This window comes from Cyrtonyx montezumae, unplaced genomic scaffold (genome assembly GCF_038088225.1).
Source record: "Cyrtonyx montezumae isolate F1298 unplaced genomic scaffold, pur_monq_1.0 scaffold_5, whole genome shotgun sequence".
Taxonomy (NCBI): domain Eukaryota; kingdom Metazoa; phylum Chordata; class Aves; order Galliformes; family Odontophoridae; genus Cyrtonyx; species Cyrtonyx montezumae.
The window spans coordinates 7884385-7901044 of NW_027072056.1; the positions used below are offsets into that span (position 1 = coordinate 7884385).

Consider the following 16660-nt stretch of genomic DNA (forward strand, 5'->3'; position numbering starts at 1 on the left):
TTTACTCAGTTTCATTTCAGTTTTATTCTGAAAAAAAGGGCCTGCCTCAGACTTGATTTTTTTGGTCAAAGTCAAGGACTAAATTCAATGCAAATGTCTGTTCTCCACTGCACCACTAAATCCAAAGTAGCAATTTACACAGATGCAACTGAGTGCTCTCTTCTCTGAGTAAAAGCCTCCTTAGAGTTTGACCCATGATGCACTTTTTACTCCATGATTCCCTGTTGACTGTTTTAGCTTCCCTGAAATACAGAATGATTAGAAGGTACTGGCTGAAATCCAAGAATTTGTCAAAAGAACTCAAGCCAACTTACCTGCCCATAAAATGCAACACGGTAGTACCGCCCAAACAGACGCTTCTCAGAGTTTACTACCTCTGCAACCTTCAGGTACGAGCGGTGGATGTCGTAGTACAGGTCAGACAGCCTCTGCATGAAGAGAGCACGAGAGGGGAGGTGAGGAGGAACAAGTTCTTTGGGAAACAATACTGAGGCTCTGCACAAGCACAGCTTGCTTTAACTAGATACCCAAACCTTTGCAAAGGTGGCTATACCTGTCAAGGGAATAGTTTAACCTTGTCATTAAAGATTTATTTCAAGGCTTTTGACATCTTCTGAGCATGCAGTTTATAGCAGAGTGTCATTCTGTGCAGCGTCACTCTGCACCTCACGAACAAGCAGTGAAAGGAACCTTCTAAGTGGTCAGAGAAAGCAGGTACTCTATGTGCAGGAAAGGGCACAGTGCCAACCCAGATAAGCTCCCACACACAGATGGGCTGCCCATGGCTCCCACCACAAATAGCTGTCCCGTGTAGAGAGCCAAGAGTTGAACTGAGTTTAAATCTGGGGACTTCAAAATACAGCTTATACCTACTACTTTTCCGTTTTACTAATTTTAAACCAGAACATCATTAGGTTATCCATTATGTTTTGAATTTGACAAGTAAACAAGAAATGAAGAAATGCTGGAGTCATGAAGCGATCACACACTTTATCAGCTGTTCCTAAACTCAAATACAGTGGAAATGTGATTTTGGTTTAGAAACTTATGTAAAATGTTCACAGTCATCGTTTAACTGAGGTAGATTCTCCATGAGGACATGTAACAAGGCACATAAGAAAAAGGCTCTCAATGAAATGGGGCTAGCTATGTTGCTATGGCTTTGATGATCCTTAGAGGTTGATTTGCTTGAAAAACTTCTGTTCATTTATGGATGCATTGATGTGGAAAAGAAACCAAACTTTTTTTATTTACCCATAGCGTGAAACGCTAAAAGGAGAAATAACAGACAGAAAGAATAAAATACTCCTTTAAAGAAAGCACATTCATTTAAAAACATTGACCTTCACTGTTGGCTTACACTGATTTTCAAAATAAAAAAGAACTTACTTTAAAGTCCCTCTGCTTCTCAAAAACAGCAATGATGGGCTTGTTAACCTCAGCAATAAGCTCATATCTCTCAGACTTCCACAAGTATTCAACACACAGCTCCAGCTGCTCCACCAGGATGTTCTGCAATTCCACAAGTAACCACGTAAGCACTTCACTAATAACTACATAGGAAAAGTACCTACCCACTGTTTTATTTTTATTCTGTATCTTCTATAGTCAAGTTTAGTCCAATCACACCATGTTTAGTCAGGTACTGGTGACCTAGCACTTCTTTAGGCAACAAATTGATATCGCAGTGACATGGTAATAACTGACACCTCATTCAGAAGAACTGTGTGCTCCAACTCTGGTACTTAATGTCCTACTCAGCTCAATACCTATGGCAGCTATTAAGCAAAACAGCTATGACATTTCACTCAAAAGCAGCATGCCTTTAACGTTGGGTGAAGTGTGCTCTCACTATAATTTGTTGTATAGGCATCAATTAGAAATGCAGCTGACTGGAAGCATAAAACAAGTCTATAAAGGTTAATGCCACTGACCTCATTATACGGAGTATCTTGCATCCCAGAGTCCTCCTTCATAGCACCTTCTTCTTTAATGTTGGGGGTAATGCTCAGAAAAGCAGGCCATCCCATGGAAAATAAGCCTTGAAGTGCAAGTCAAAACAGCATCAATTAATGACTGAATCACCACACACTTAAAGTTAGTGGATGCCATTAAAACAAAGCTGAATTAATTGATGAGGTTTGTTACTTCTTCTTCCCCACAGCTCAAGTGATGAGATGTACAAATAGAACTGACTGAGTTTGAGACTATTATACATTTCCCCTATGAAATAGATCTATTTATGCAGGGAAAAGGTAACTACAATATTTTTCTGAAGCAATCTTATTCCCCTTTGTCATTTCAGTTCCTTAGCTGCACTGTGCTACACGTGCCACACTCCTCCATACTGGAATTTCCATTGAAGATGAAGGGTGACAACTTACATTCACAAAACCAGTATAGGCACCTAATAAGTGCTGGGACTTGCACTTGTTCCACCCATCCCATCCCAACAGAGGGGCACAGTTGCCACAGGCTCATTGCAGCTGATGCAGAGGTGGCTGCTCCAGAACAAGCTGTGCCTCTGCTGGGCTCAAGGATGCCCTGGTAGCTGTGCTCCTTACCCTGTCCTGGGACAGCAGCCTGACTGCTGTGCTGCTCAAGGAGCTCTTGTAGGCATCTCAGACTGGATGCTGAGGAAGGCCTTCCCTCTGCCAAGTTTTGAGCAACTTTTTACTGATGTGTAGGTTTAAAATTACCCAAAAGTTCTTCACTCTATTTTCTGTGATCTGTTATTCATGCAAAGTGTAAAAGTGAGCTGTCCCTGAAATACTGCTGTGTACAGAAGGCCCCTTTCATCTTATCCACAGATGAGTTATCAGAGAATCATGGTCTTTCCAAAACTAAGTATTCTCTTCCCCAGCTATATTTGCTTTTGACCCTGGAAATTGCTCTTTATGAATACTACTGAAATATCTCAAGCTGAAAACTCCTTTGAAATGCACATTTAATGAACTAAACAACAACACATGGAAGCATTTCAAAAACATTAAGTCTGCACTTTTATTTCTCCAATAAGCATCAAAGACTAAAAAAAAATCTTTATATATGTAAAGTTACATATGAATAAACTGATATTAATTGATGCTAATTCTGTCCTTGTCCCCCAGGTTTAGACAGTCAAAGGAACTGCATGTGGATTTGTATGCTAAACACCAATTGAGCTGAGAGGACTGCTGATGAAGAGCAGACTGCTCTGTGCTGAGAAGACCCCTTAACCACGGATGGTCTGTGCAATTCATCAAACCAGTCAAATAGCATCAGGAAAGCAACACAATGTTTCTGACATTACTTGCTGTTACAGCCATCAACATGCACTATAAATATTTTCAGTTTGGTAGATATTTTTCCAGATGAGTTGAAGAATAGTAATTTGATTCCCTAGCCATGTTATCTGACCCATAAACAGGCACGGTTAGAGCACTCACTTCCTCCAGTGTGAGTTGTTAGTAACACATTACTATCAGAGACTTGACCATCCTCCAGGAGCATACGTGAGGTACAAATCTTTTCCATTTTCCAGTAACCTATGGTAGTGTAAGATGGTATTAGTATACTGCTACTGGTATGTGTTAATACATGCATATTTAATAACAGCACATTAACAAGTGAAGCGTTCTCCTTGAGCACTAACTTACTAAACCTTTAATTAACCCTCCACACAAAACACACACTGTCACTGTCCTAGTGCTAAGACTAGTACTTACACTGTATTAAAAATAAAGTACTTAGGTAGAATTTGAGCAGATTTAAGAATGTTTTACTTAAAAGTAAGGACAAGAGAGCAATCAAAATTATTTTCAAAATATGATTTATAAATATATAGGATTGATTTTGAATAAATTGATCTTACCCTTTCTTTTTAGGTACTCCGCAATGAGAGCAGCAATATGAATGTAGCACATAGCAGCCTGCAATGAGACCAAGATTTGCACAGATATTAAAGCACACTGACTTAGGATATGTGTGATAAGGAGTAATTCCATCGCTGACAAGTTGCACCACAGAAGAGAGAGAGCTAAATTAATGTAACAGAATTTGACAAGAAGGATTAAAAGATGATTGTTCTCTCCAGTGTTAACTTCACTGAATGCAACATGTAAAAGCACAGACTAAGAAATAAACGAGGACACCAGGAAATTTGCTCAACAGAACAACATAAGATCACTTAGTAAATGCAATATTGCTGGGCTATGTACCAGAGATTTGCATCACCCATTCAGTTTTTTATTAAAAGGTCATGTTACAGACCAACTTCTCTCCTACAGCGTTTAAGGTGGAAAAAAGAACAACATAAAAACCTGTATATAAATTAAGCACTGTTTATAACCTCACACTGCTATGCCTCATAGAGTTAGGAGATTGAGATGCTAACATGATGCTGGACACAGCTCCACCTTCAGATGCTGTTAAATCTTGCTCAAGCATGCACCAGGCACTGTCACAATTAAGCAAACTGGGATAACAAGCACATCACATCTCTAAGTGTTGCTCAAACCTGTCTTCCAGTGTATGACAGATTGTATACATCTCTCAAATCATTGCTGTTATGGCCCTTTTCATCAGAACATCTCAGCCTAATGACAAATGCATTTCCTACTCAATTGTTTATAAATTACCTCTGATAAATCTCCATTTCTTGCGTGAATCTTGGCCATGCTTTCAAGCCAGGTCCTGCGTAATTCAGGTGTGCTGGCATAGGAATTTGCTAGGCTGTACTGCAGGTCCACAAGCATCTCAGGGTCTTTCTCATGTTCCTTCATCTGAGCTGTGGCCATCAAAACTGTTCTGATGCGTTTGGTCAGATCCTTCACCTCTGCTGGGAAATTAACGTTCTTTGGGAAAGATAAGCAATACATCACTAAACCATCCAAAGAACCACACGCACCCCTGACCAAGCTCCTGTTCTGCTTATGGAACATCTCCCCTTCCCCACAGTTCGTCTGGTTCAACAGCATGCATACATTTTACACTGTCATGCATATTTTTGGTACACATCTACTGAACAGACTAGGGACCATTTGTAGACTTTAAGATCGTTTGTTAATCGCAGTAGCATTTCATCAGTTAAATACATAGCATCTTCTCTATATCAGGTAGCTGAAATATCTTTCTGAGAACAAATTAAGCAGCAAGTAACAAATTAACACATTTCAAATAGAAACCTGTCAATCTAAATTATTAATTTGGTGATTCATGAACATTTTCATTAATGTGCGGTTGCCTGACAGAAGCACACTGTATACACAACTCGGTGTCTAACCCAAGTCAGCAATTTTATTCACAGAAGCACTTGCTCCTCTGAAGTCGCTGACATTTTGAAAGAGGTAGCAATTGATAAAAAAGAAGTTTCTTACTTTCATCTGCTTATCTCCATTAGCAAAGTTATTTATAATTGCGAGTGAATGTTGAAACCGGGATCCGCCAATCCCTGCATCTGCTATCAGCTGACTCACTGCTTTGATGAGCTGTACAAGTAGCAAAGAAACCCAAAGAAGGAGGGGAAAAAAAGGCAAAAAAGAACAGGGTGCAATTAGCAAAAAAACATCAAAACTTCTGAACAGTTTTTTAATGTCTGTTTTAACGTAACTTGATGTACCAGCCTAGCAGAAATGCACTTGGACCTAAAAGATCATCTAGTTTCAAGTCCCTGCTGTAGGCTGGGACACCTCCCACTGAAGCAGGCTGCTCAGGGCCCCATTCACCCTTGGAACACTTCCAGGGATGGAGCATCTACAACTTCAGTGAGTAACCCTTCTAATGCCTTGCCACCCTCAGAGCCAAGAATTTTTATGACATGATGGAAATTTACCCTCTTTTAATTAAAAGCCACTACGCCTTGTTCTACCACTGCATCTCTACTCTGAACACAGGGATTGTAAATTTCCATTGTGCAATATAAGTGCATTGTTACTGTGCTGTAAGTCTCTATTACTATATTATTAGATTCTGTTTAGCTGCTTCATCAGCTATGCTCTCAGTGCTGTAAGCAATGCACATGATTCAAGAAAAGCCACATATCTGATTTACTTGGCCATGTGGCTGAATTTGCAGCTGTTGTCTCTCCTTGGAACAGAGCCGAATAGGCCAAGAACAGAGAATTCAGCCTTCAAACTTGGCAGAAGAATCAAACTGCCACAGATAACTGGCTGGGGAATTCAAATGAACTGCTTTGCTGCAATGCATAACAATAATAGCAGTAACGACAGAACAAAAGCACATCAGGTAAATACTGATGATCTTACACTTGACTCACCTGAAGATGGGATCTGACTATTGATTTCTGCTTATTAAATTCAAAGTTCTTTCTCATGAAAAAATAAAGAAGCGCAGACGCCTCCATCTGAGTTGAACGTGACCTATGGTTACAACATTTCAGGATTTCATAGCAAAGTGAGCCACAGAGATCTGCTTGTCCTTGGAAGAATGCTGATGGGAACTATTGGGAAAAAAAAAAGTGTGGATATAAGCTCTCATGCCTTGTTACAATTATTCTGAGTCAATAGCGTTTGTCTGTCATGCTTTCAGTAAAAAAAGCCATCTTTCACATATGCACTGACACCAGGGTTTAGTGAAGAAATTAGCCACCGGCTAAACATAAATCCCATGTGCAAATCAAGTTTAAGTAAAAACTGCACACAGGTTTTCATGCAAACACCATATGCAATGCATCAATCAGACTGACCTCTGAGAAGTCCAGACAGCAGCTGGTACACAGCAAGCATAAAAGCAGAGCAGCCTATCTGCAAAGAATGCAGAATAGCTAAACAGGAAAAGAGGGGGGGGGGTGGTCTGCTCTGCTATAAAAGCTGCTCAGAAGAAAGAAAATGCTCTGAGCTACAGTCACTGAACTTCCAGCAGTCAAGAGCTAGAACCAAAAGGGTGAAGGACAGCTCCGTAAGTGATATGTGCTATTTTATAAACAGGGTGAATACAACAGAAGACAGAGCAATGAAAGGTGGAACAAGTACATTCTGGCCGTGGATCTCAAGTTCTGCCCAGAACATTCTGCTGCAGGGACCCAAACTGATCCTTTCTCCCACAGAACTACAAAGGGAGAAATTAATCTTGAGAGCTATGGGATGAATGAAAAGGCCAATCCTGGGTATTTATTCATCCTCCCCACTGCATGTACTTCCTTCATTTCTGACTGTCTGGTATGCAATTGAAAGCTGTCTGCGGCTGATCTACATTACATTTTGCCCATCCCCTAGGAGTGTTACTGTGAGAAGCATGATTTCTTTCCTCTGATCATCAGAAAAGGAGGCTATATGGTTTAAACTTATCTACACTGTTGTGCTTCACAGAAAAATCTGGGAGATGAGGCCATGGTTATTCTCACTTCCCCATATCGATTTTCATCTTTATGCTACATTTTGGTTATTTATAAGAGAATCTCATCTAAGCACATGACTTGGAAATTGGGCAGCCTTTGCAGTTGGCAAAGTGTCTAATTGCTCACAATTACTTATATACATGCAATGCAAGCAAATAGAGTTTGTTCAGAATATGTTCCATGTTGAAAATGACATATTTGTAAAAATGTAATACTTCAGGTGACTTTCTGGTAAAGCCTATGAAATAACCGCCTGCCAGCTCCTCTGGGGACAGATGTACCCATTCACTGCTTGATTCTGCAACTGAGTTATCTACCATGAGGACCAGAGACCTCTAGGATTTCAAGCTTTTTTCCATAGGTAACAAAAGCATGAAAGCCAAGAGTGCTGTGACACAGCCAGACACCAGACAGATGGGATTTTACTTGTATACTTTACAAGCCTTGCTTTCACAGAGAATTTCAATATTTTCATTTTCCAACAGATCTAGTTTTTCAGAAGTTGTGAGCTTCCTGCTTTTAATCAGAATAAATCAGAAGACCTTCATGAATGAGTGATGGTGAAAATTGTCAAAGTACTCAACTACCTTCAAGCTGTACTTTCTGTAACATTAATAGGTCAGATTAACAGAAGAAAACCATAGTTACCTTGCCTACAAACAGCCGGAGGGCAGCAAAGACATGCTTGAGAGCTGCTGCTGACTGGTTGATTTGCAAAAAGAGCATGTGCGTGTCAAAGACCTTCTTCATCAGTGCATTCTGGCAATCAGATTGCTGGAGCTGCCTCTGAAAAGCAGACACATGACAGGACATGCTGGTTATTAAAGTGGACAAACAGATGTTGACTTATAGACTTCACATTAAGAGTGCTCCTCATGAGGTGCTTTTTTCAGTCTGCCCTAAAATCTCAGGGGATGAGGCAGTCCCAGCTTGCTGCAGGCTCTTTTTACTTGCAGTTTTCTAAGGGTAGCACTTTCCCTGTACTCCTACTTGTGGATGGCATACACCAGATTTAAGGGTGCTGAAGTGAGACGTTAAATCTGAAAGGAGCTGCTTGCTCTTTTGTAGCTCTGAGACCTTCAACAAGTCATCTGAGCTGACATTAAAAGAATGTTTTTTAAAGAGCAGAGGATTAGTCTGCCAGCTTGAGCAGATACAGATGATTGTGAGCGAGATGAGGTGACATTAGTAGATGAGCAACCCTTTCATGCAGAGCAGAGCTGTATATAGATTTGGATATGCAGGATGCTCTGCTTCCCATCTTTCTACTCGTGTGCTGTGAACCCAAACCCTTCATTAAATACCCTCACTGAGGACTGTTATCTTATTTCCTGATTTTGCAGTCTCAGGCACTTTAAGTCTCCTGCGTCCCTGACCCTCAAGATCTTTCCCCTACTGCATGACTCACACGGCAACACTTCAAGCAGAAAACAAAACAGCAAAACATACCTGGTGGTTCAGAGTGTACAGACACAACAGGTCAAGAATTGTGAGGGAGACTTCTGTAGCAATGTTTGCCTCTGTGTCCACATATTGTATAATGTCTGTTTCATTCGAGTTGCCTAGAACACATGAAGCAGTGACAATCCATCTTCTGAGATCAATCCATCTTTTCATTAAAGATAACGTAATTTTGCAATCAGGTCATCCAATCTCTATGCAGTAAGAGATCTTATCCTAACGGTACATTTAAATTAAAGGGTACTTTAAAGAAAAATGCTCATGGGAGATGGAAGGGGCTGTGCATTTGATTCAGTTTCTCTCAGTTGCACCAGCTATGTGTATATATGCTTTCATTGTTTCTGTTTGGCCTCAAGGGATGAAAGGAACCTAACAGGTTAGATGACTTTGAACTCATAGTTACAACCTCTACTGAAAACTTCCAGGTTCCAGAAATATAGATAGAGCACAATCTGTCAGCCAGAATACCAGAACTTGTGTGTCTTATTTAGGATGACAACTCTAAAAGTACATAGCATCTTCCAGAACGGGTCAAGGTCAGACTGCCTGGTGAACTGGGTTATTACAGATAGTAATCTCATAAACTACTATCATGAGTAAAATCCTTCCTCAGAAAACAAAGACAAAGGTGTGTAGTTTATCTCTGGATAAACTCAGGGGAGTTTCACATTCTTTCTCTATTAGCAACTTTCAGCTTATTAACCTTGCAAAGGTAACTTGGGATCTTTTTCTCTTCTGACTGAAGATTCTGAATTCATTAATAATAATGCTGCGGGAGGGTGCCTGAAAGCCTTTCTATTCTTCATGAACAGTCAGGGTGATCTAACAAAGGACATCACTCCACATAAACTCAGCTTTCTTGACTGTTACCACCAGTATGTAACAGACCTTCATTTTTAGATACAGTGGAAAACTGCCTTTTAAGCAGTAGAGATTTTTACATGGTATAAAGGTGGCAGTGTTACAGGTGTCATAATCCGAGGACAAGAATAAAACAAGAACTGTAGACTTTGCCTGCAAACTTTGACACCGTATAAATTCCTGTACATTCATTTTTGCTACAAAGTAAATTGAATTAGCAATAGCTCAGTCAAGATGCTTCACAGGGATGATAGTACAGTGCTTAATTTAAACTAAAACACACACTGAGTACACACCACACCAATTACTGGGATTTATCTTCTTACGCTACTCTGAAAAGACACTTGATCCAGATGCATGATATACCCTTTATTTCATAATGTATGCTGTCATGAGGTGACAAAAAAAATACCAAATTCTGAAACAGTCCAAATGGAAAAGAACCTTCTGTCCTGAAAAGGTCACTCTTATTGCTTAGTTCAGTAAAGGTAATATTTCAGCCAGCACTGACTGTACACCAACTACATACCCATAGACAGAAGAAATGCTGAAGAGCGGGGAGGATTACCTATCATTAAGGCTACTGAAATATGTCAGGTTAATTAAAAAAAAAACTAAAAAAAACCAACCCAGAATGAATTAATGAACTCAAAGTCAACTTTTTAAGCTCTGATTTCTTAGTGTCTTAAAAAAAAAAAAAATGTGTAAATTCAGTAGCTCTGATTCCCTCCAGGACACCTCTCCCAGACAAGCATGAAAACAAATCTAATTGTCTAGAGCTTGATCCAAATCCCATAGAAGCCTAGAGGGAAGTAAAAACATTTTTGGTACTTACATGCAGTACTACTGTCTATCATCTGCAGTAGTTTGGGGTTAGAAAGTGCATTTTTGCCACGGATTATTGGTAATGTCTGAGATCTGTGATGCTTGTGGCCATCGTGACCAGAAGTAGAGTGCATCCTGAAATCCAAAGGTACCATTAAAAAATAGAAATAAAGAATAAACTGATCATCCCTATACTGATTTTTCTGAGATACTTCTCAAATGAGAAGTGAAACCAAGCAGTGCAGAATTTTTCACAGAAACAAAGACACTGTTAGAGAGGTGAACAAAACAAACAGATGAACAGATGTTCTGGAGATCACAGGAGATGAAACTCGTGGAGTATTTTTAAAAAAACACCAGCTTAAATAGCTGGCTGATGTTTAGAAAACTGACTTCAGCTGAAAAGAAATTGAGATTAGTCCTGTCACAAAAAGAACACAGGAGAAATAGACCACACTCATGACAGAACAAATACAGCTAAGCAGCTTCTGTGAGGGGAAAAGTAATAATGAGAATGACAATGAAAATTTTTCTGTGTTTGTATGTCTGTTCTTTCAATCTTTTCATGCTGTCAAACAGTCTGAAGTATTTCATTTATCATGGAAAATTTACTGTAATTTGTGAAAGGATTTCGAATTTGTGACCACTACAGAATCCAGAAAGATTTAATATCAGTCAAAGCTCAGGTTTTACTTATTTAAGCATTATAATTTTAAAATGTAGCTTCCTAAAATTGCCTATCAATGTGATCATGTCTACCATGATGGGTCACGGTGGAAGAATTTGGGTGGACATCCTAGCAAACTAGTGAACTAGAAATTTGGAATTCTTGAGATATTTGCTTTCTTTTTTTCCTTTGGTAGAAATGTGATGCTCTATGAGCCTAGTGACATCCCAGCATTCAGCAAACTGAAATACATAATTATCTTTCAGCTCATCATCGAAGAATGCTCAGTATTACAGTGGGCCAAACAAATAGCCATTTGGACAACAGATCTGTGAGCAGGAAACGTGAAAAGGCCCTGGAGTCAGCAGAAGCTTCTCTACGTTCCAGATTGCCACCATGTTTGTTCATCACTGAATGTGCAACAGAACAAGAGCCTCCTAAAGACTGCTTGCCAGGTCCAGATGGGATAATTAAAGCAGTGCTTTGTCTTGAAAACTCTACAGTACAGGAACAAAGAAAGAAGCATGGAGGGAGGGAAGACATCCTCTTTCTCTCCTGTGTACTAACTTTTCCACTCCAAGGTACATGCTTATAATAGCGTGCAAATTCCAGCTACACATAAATGAGAAAAGTCAACAATCCAAACATAAAAGGAAGGGAGACTTTCTCAGCATGCTCTTAGATACAACCACAAGTGAAGAGTCAAAAGTTCACTTTCTCTCTAGTGTTTTACATTATTAACTATGAAAATCTCATGCTATTCCATAAAAGGGTCAAAAAGATTATTAAAGGTACACCGCACTTGCAGTTTATTACCATGCTACCCATGAGAATAACTGAATCTCTCAGTCATTAGACTGGGAAGAGGAAGGAAGAAAAGACTGAAAGACAGAGACTGCAGAACTGGCAACATGGAGGTAAATGCTGTAGTATTAAGTTACACATAGCCACATGGAATTAAAAAGACAGGGGCCAAGCACACCTATTCTGTTTGACTTTGAATGGTTAGATACTTCCTCCATCACAACCCCAGATTATCAAGAGGCAAGAAATCTCCTGATATTTTAACTGCATCCGTGAAATTCATCCCTAAAGAATGCAAACGTATGAATTCATTCAGGCTGGGAAAAACTTTGAAGTATCTTTCAAGTAGACATTTAAGCAGAAAACAACAGCTACAATTTCTGTATCACTTAGCAATATATTGACAATAAGAATTGTTCTGAACGTAACATTTTAATCAGCTTTTAAAGTCCAGCTGAAGGTGAAGACTCAAATCTTTTATGGTTTACAGCTCTGGGGACTCAAACTGTCTCGACTTTTTTTATAATTAACGGCGTTACAGTGTAAGATAGATGCAAGGTGGCAAAAGCTGTGATTTTATAGGGGTTAATAATGAGGTGTGTCATTACCATTGCGAGAGCAGACCTGATGCCTGGCCAGAGGAGTTTGAGCCTTTAAGCGTCCCATTATTCTGGGTGCCCTGAACAAACTTAAAAGCAGCAGCAATTTTCCTGTTAAAAGAAAATAACTGTTAATCTGTCAGGAACGTGACACTGATTTTGTCATGCCTCTGAAGAACAAACAAAGGCTTGACAAAACCTGCCACAGACCTCTCATTTCTCCACAGCGTGACATACAGATTAGTTTACAGTAGTAGCATTAAATTAAAAATGAAACATCGACTAAAACCAAGTGTGCATCTCACACTATGCAGCTGAAAAAAGATCTAATGGTTTTTCAGAAAAATTGGTAGAGACAGAAGATTTTTTTGTTTTTGATTGCTGTGGAACACTTATCTATGCCCATTAAAACCATACGTTCCACCACATAGATGAAAAACAGCATTCAAGTTCCTTTATATGACATTTGCTGAAATAAGGTTGAAGAACGGCCCAGTACTACAGGTTATAAATGCAAAAGTGGCAATCACAAACAATTAATCTATTACACCAGGCAAACACTCAGATTTCTAGAACATTAGGATAGGAATGTTTGCATAGAAGAAAACATGCAGTGTACATCAACTTGATACTTTCAGAAGAAAACACAGGCACAGATAAACATTTAGGTTAATGGAATCAGCAACACATACTACCTTATCATTCAGCCTGTAATACTGCAATAAAATTTAATATTATGATAAAGTTTATAACCAAAAATTACCTTACAATATTGCGTTTTCCTAGGTATCTAAAATTTTGAAGACAAACCCTGCAAGATAAAGCAGCACTTTTTATGTCTATTAATGGCTTCCTATCTACAAAAACAACAAGAAAAAAAAAAAGCTGAATTGTAGTGCTTTGAAAAGACCTGTCAAACATGCATCTGCTCGTTAGCAAACAGAACAAGACGCAGAATTTCCCAGACTAATTTTGTTGAAGATGTGGGCACCAAGTTCTTCGCCCTTGTTCACTTTCTCCTCTGTTAAAGATGCCTGCTTGATGATAAGGCAAAATCAAAGGCAAAGATTTGGCTGTAAAAGCATTGCTTTCTCACCAGGTGAAGTTAACTTGTATTTCACTTATCAGGTGGTAAGGCAACTGTGAAAATAGCTACCTCTGTGGATTCTATGGACATGCATAGGTTGGATTGAGTAGACCACCTTGCAGAGATGAAAAACATAAATCTCCATTACATTTCTTATCATTTGCAAAGCTTGAGGAAGTAAACATTTTTCCAAAGAAGAAAAGAACCTCATTCCCAAATGGGGAAATTATACTATCAAAATCTCTGGGAGGAAAACCCAAAGCATTAAGGCCTCAGTTCACAGAAATAGCCAACATATTGGAAGACAGAGGTTTTATTAGTAATGTCTCATTACCTCTTTGTAAGACTGTGGTAAAACAGTCCAAGATACATTAGCCATCTTAGCCTATACCATGAGGTAGACAAACCCAAATAACAATTATATACAGCATCCACTTCCAAGCATCATCATTTAACATCAAATAAAATAGCTATAAAAATGAACTTACTCTAAAATGCTGAAAAAGTCTGTTATTTCTGAGAATGGTGCTCTCAACCAGTAGGTAATCAGTGCATCTAGAGAGACATATTAAAATATATTATGTATCTATTACAGGGAATTGTGTGCCACTGAATTACTCTACATTAATGTTTGTTCGAATTCAGTATTCATAATATTTTGCACAATCTCAATCAGGTAGTGCACGTTTTCTCACCTTCTGAAATAGTTTTCATAATGTGAAGGAAACACATGAGAAGACTTCTAGTTTCAGCTTGATCCAGCTTGTCAAAACGAAGAGTTGATCCAATCAAAGACAAAGGTCTCATGATCTGTTGAATTGACAGCAAAGGGCCTTGTTGAGTACAGTGATAAGTATTCACATCTGGTAATCATTTTCAACATTTGCACATGTACCTTTTCACACGTGTCAGTTCTCTCACTGTTTTTTTCATTGGTACTTGGGTTAGATTCAAGACTTGCTAAGGAAGCTCTCGAGTCAGCATGGTTTGCTGCAGAGATAGCTATTGATGAAAAGGCTGTAAATGAAAGTCATAGCAAACATGCTAAACCAAAACATTTATGGATACAAAAACTAACAAGAAAAATGGAGAACTTAAAACATGTCACATGCTGGATTGATACCAGTGCTTTGAACTTTCAATGCCAAAGATACTGATGAGTATGTTTGGTACAGAAAACATGCAGTAAGTTGAAGTAAAATAATTCAGTTTGCCATTATTCATGGCATTAAAATGGCCTGTTGCATTCCATAAAGCCTGAAAATCATTGGAAAGATGTCCCTGGGCTTCCCTGAATTTTGAAATGAGGTTTGGAGGAAGTGAACAAAATAAGTTATTTCCACCCTTCTCTTAATCCTGGGAAAACTAGGAGTACTTGCCTCCAAGAGACGTCAGGAATTCTTGGAAGAGACCTTGGACCTATTCGTAAGACAGACTGCAAGAATGAACTCAGGCACAGGGATTTTTGAGAGCCTGAATACTGGCATCATTCCAAAGTAGGAGAGTAAGTGAAGCAGTGGAAAGAAGAGTAGCTTCACGGGAGAAATAAAATCAATCCAAAAACACCCAAAGGGAAGAGAAACATTGGATGCCATGTTTCTTTGAGTACTGTATAAATGGGTTAATGATACCATCCATGAATAACACTAAGCAGAAAGCACAATGGATTGAGATAAACACAAATCCACCTGTGTGGGTGATCAATCTGTCATTTATACCTGCTATAGAGTTCAAAACATCTTTGGAAAAGGAAGTGTCCACAGAGTTTGCATGTTTCATTGCTGTCTGGTTCTGAAATCCTCCAGCTGTGCTCAAGTCATCCCTAGATCCCTGCATTTTGAAATAAACAGAACAAACTCTACTAGATGATATCACTCATAACTTTTACGATGACAGCACACATATAACAATGACTTTTCTTAGACAGGGAGCTTGAACACATACTTTCAGCTGTTGATAAGTGACAGCATTAAAAAAAACCTCAGGGCTTAATGAAATGTACCAAAGCTATCTGCAACATGAAACACTAGTCAGTGAAGTTGAAAAGAACACATCAAGTCTAACTCTGTTTGTTGGGTGCAAACAAATCAAAGCTATATTTTGTTAGCTAATTTCTGACAGGAATAAATTTGGATTTCTTCCCACCAGATTGGATTTTCTCAGGCCTTGGAATCAGACCTCAGTTTGGGCAGTTTAACCCCTTTCAGCATTATGAAAAGTCAAAAGAATTACCTGATTGGAAGTATTGATATTGAAGAGGAACATATCCTTCATGTAAATCCTTGGCATATTGTCCAAAAGCATTCCATAGAGCGGCATGTACAGGTTTGCTATTTGTGCTTGTTTTGCCTAAAAATAAAAGATATAACATAAATCTGAAGAAACTAATTACTGTATACTGGTCTAAGAAAATTTAATGCACTTAGCCACTGCATGAACAAACAAAGGAAAAACTGTGAACCAACGTCTTTACCGGCTCTGAGTATCGATCATCAAATGAATGCTTTGCCATTAAGTTTTTGAGCACAGCCAAAGCTAAGTGTCTAATATCCTGGTCTTCTTGCAAGGCAAATCCAACCTCCCGTAGCAGTACTCCAATTAAGAAATGTTTACGGCAAAATTCATTGGTCAGCGTGTACTCTGGAATATCTTGGAACAGAAAATCTGAATTAATATATACTACACAAAATAGCCCTCTCCCACTTCCCAAAATTTCAGAAACCATGGTTTATTTAATCCACTGTTAAACCTTGATTTCCTGATCTGTTTGTCCCATTTGTCCTGATTATATACACATTCCAGTATGACAATCTCAAATGTTTTCCACACAATAAGATCGATCACTTCTTTGAGGCACAGTGTCCAAATTCTTATTCCCATTTTCTAGCTAAAAGTTCTAAAATATAAAGATCTAGACTAACTTAACTTTCACAAATAGTGAAAAGTGTATGCTTGAATTTGCTCCAGTCCAGTAGCACTGGTTGAATTGTTATTGAAGCTCTTAATGCACAATTCTACCT

General features: G+C 38.8%; 1 protein-coding gene across 3 annotated transcripts in view; it reads right to left on the reverse strand.

The window, feature by feature from the left end:
- DOCK10 (dedicator of cytokinesis 10) overlaps positions 1–16660 on the reverse strand; it is a 114291-nt gene that overhangs the window by 12688 nt on the left and 84943 nt on the right. For all 3 annotated transcript variants that reach the window (XM_065748332.1, XM_065748334.1, XM_065748333.1), the window contains exons 32-50: positions 16114–16289; positions 15873–15989; positions 15359–15470; positions 14536–14657; positions 14336–14450; positions 14129–14195; positions 13317–13364; positions 12563–12664; positions 10494–10618; positions 8786–8898; positions 7985–8122; positions 6257–6439; positions 5358–5468; positions 4620–4835; positions 3854–3911; positions 3429–3527; positions 1935–2041; positions 1390–1512; positions 315–428 (exon numbers count right to left, since the gene is read on the reverse strand). In XM_065748332.1, the coding sequence (XP_065604404.1) occupies positions 315–428; positions 1390–1512; positions 1935–2041; positions 3429–3527; positions 3854–3911; positions 4620–4835; positions 5358–5468; positions 6257–6439; positions 7985–8122; positions 8786–8898; positions 10494–10618; positions 12563–12664; positions 13317–13364; positions 14129–14195; positions 14336–14450; positions 14536–14657; positions 15359–15470; positions 15873–15989; positions 16114–16289 (2246 nt within the window). The remainder of the gene's footprint in view (positions 1–314; positions 429–1389; positions 1513–1934; positions 2042–3428; positions 3528–3853; positions 3912–4619; positions 4836–5357; positions 5469–6256; positions 6440–7984; positions 8123–8785; positions 8899–10493; positions 10619–12562; positions 12665–13316; positions 13365–14128; positions 14196–14335; positions 14451–14535; positions 14658–15358; positions 15471–15872; positions 15990–16113; positions 16290–16660) is intronic.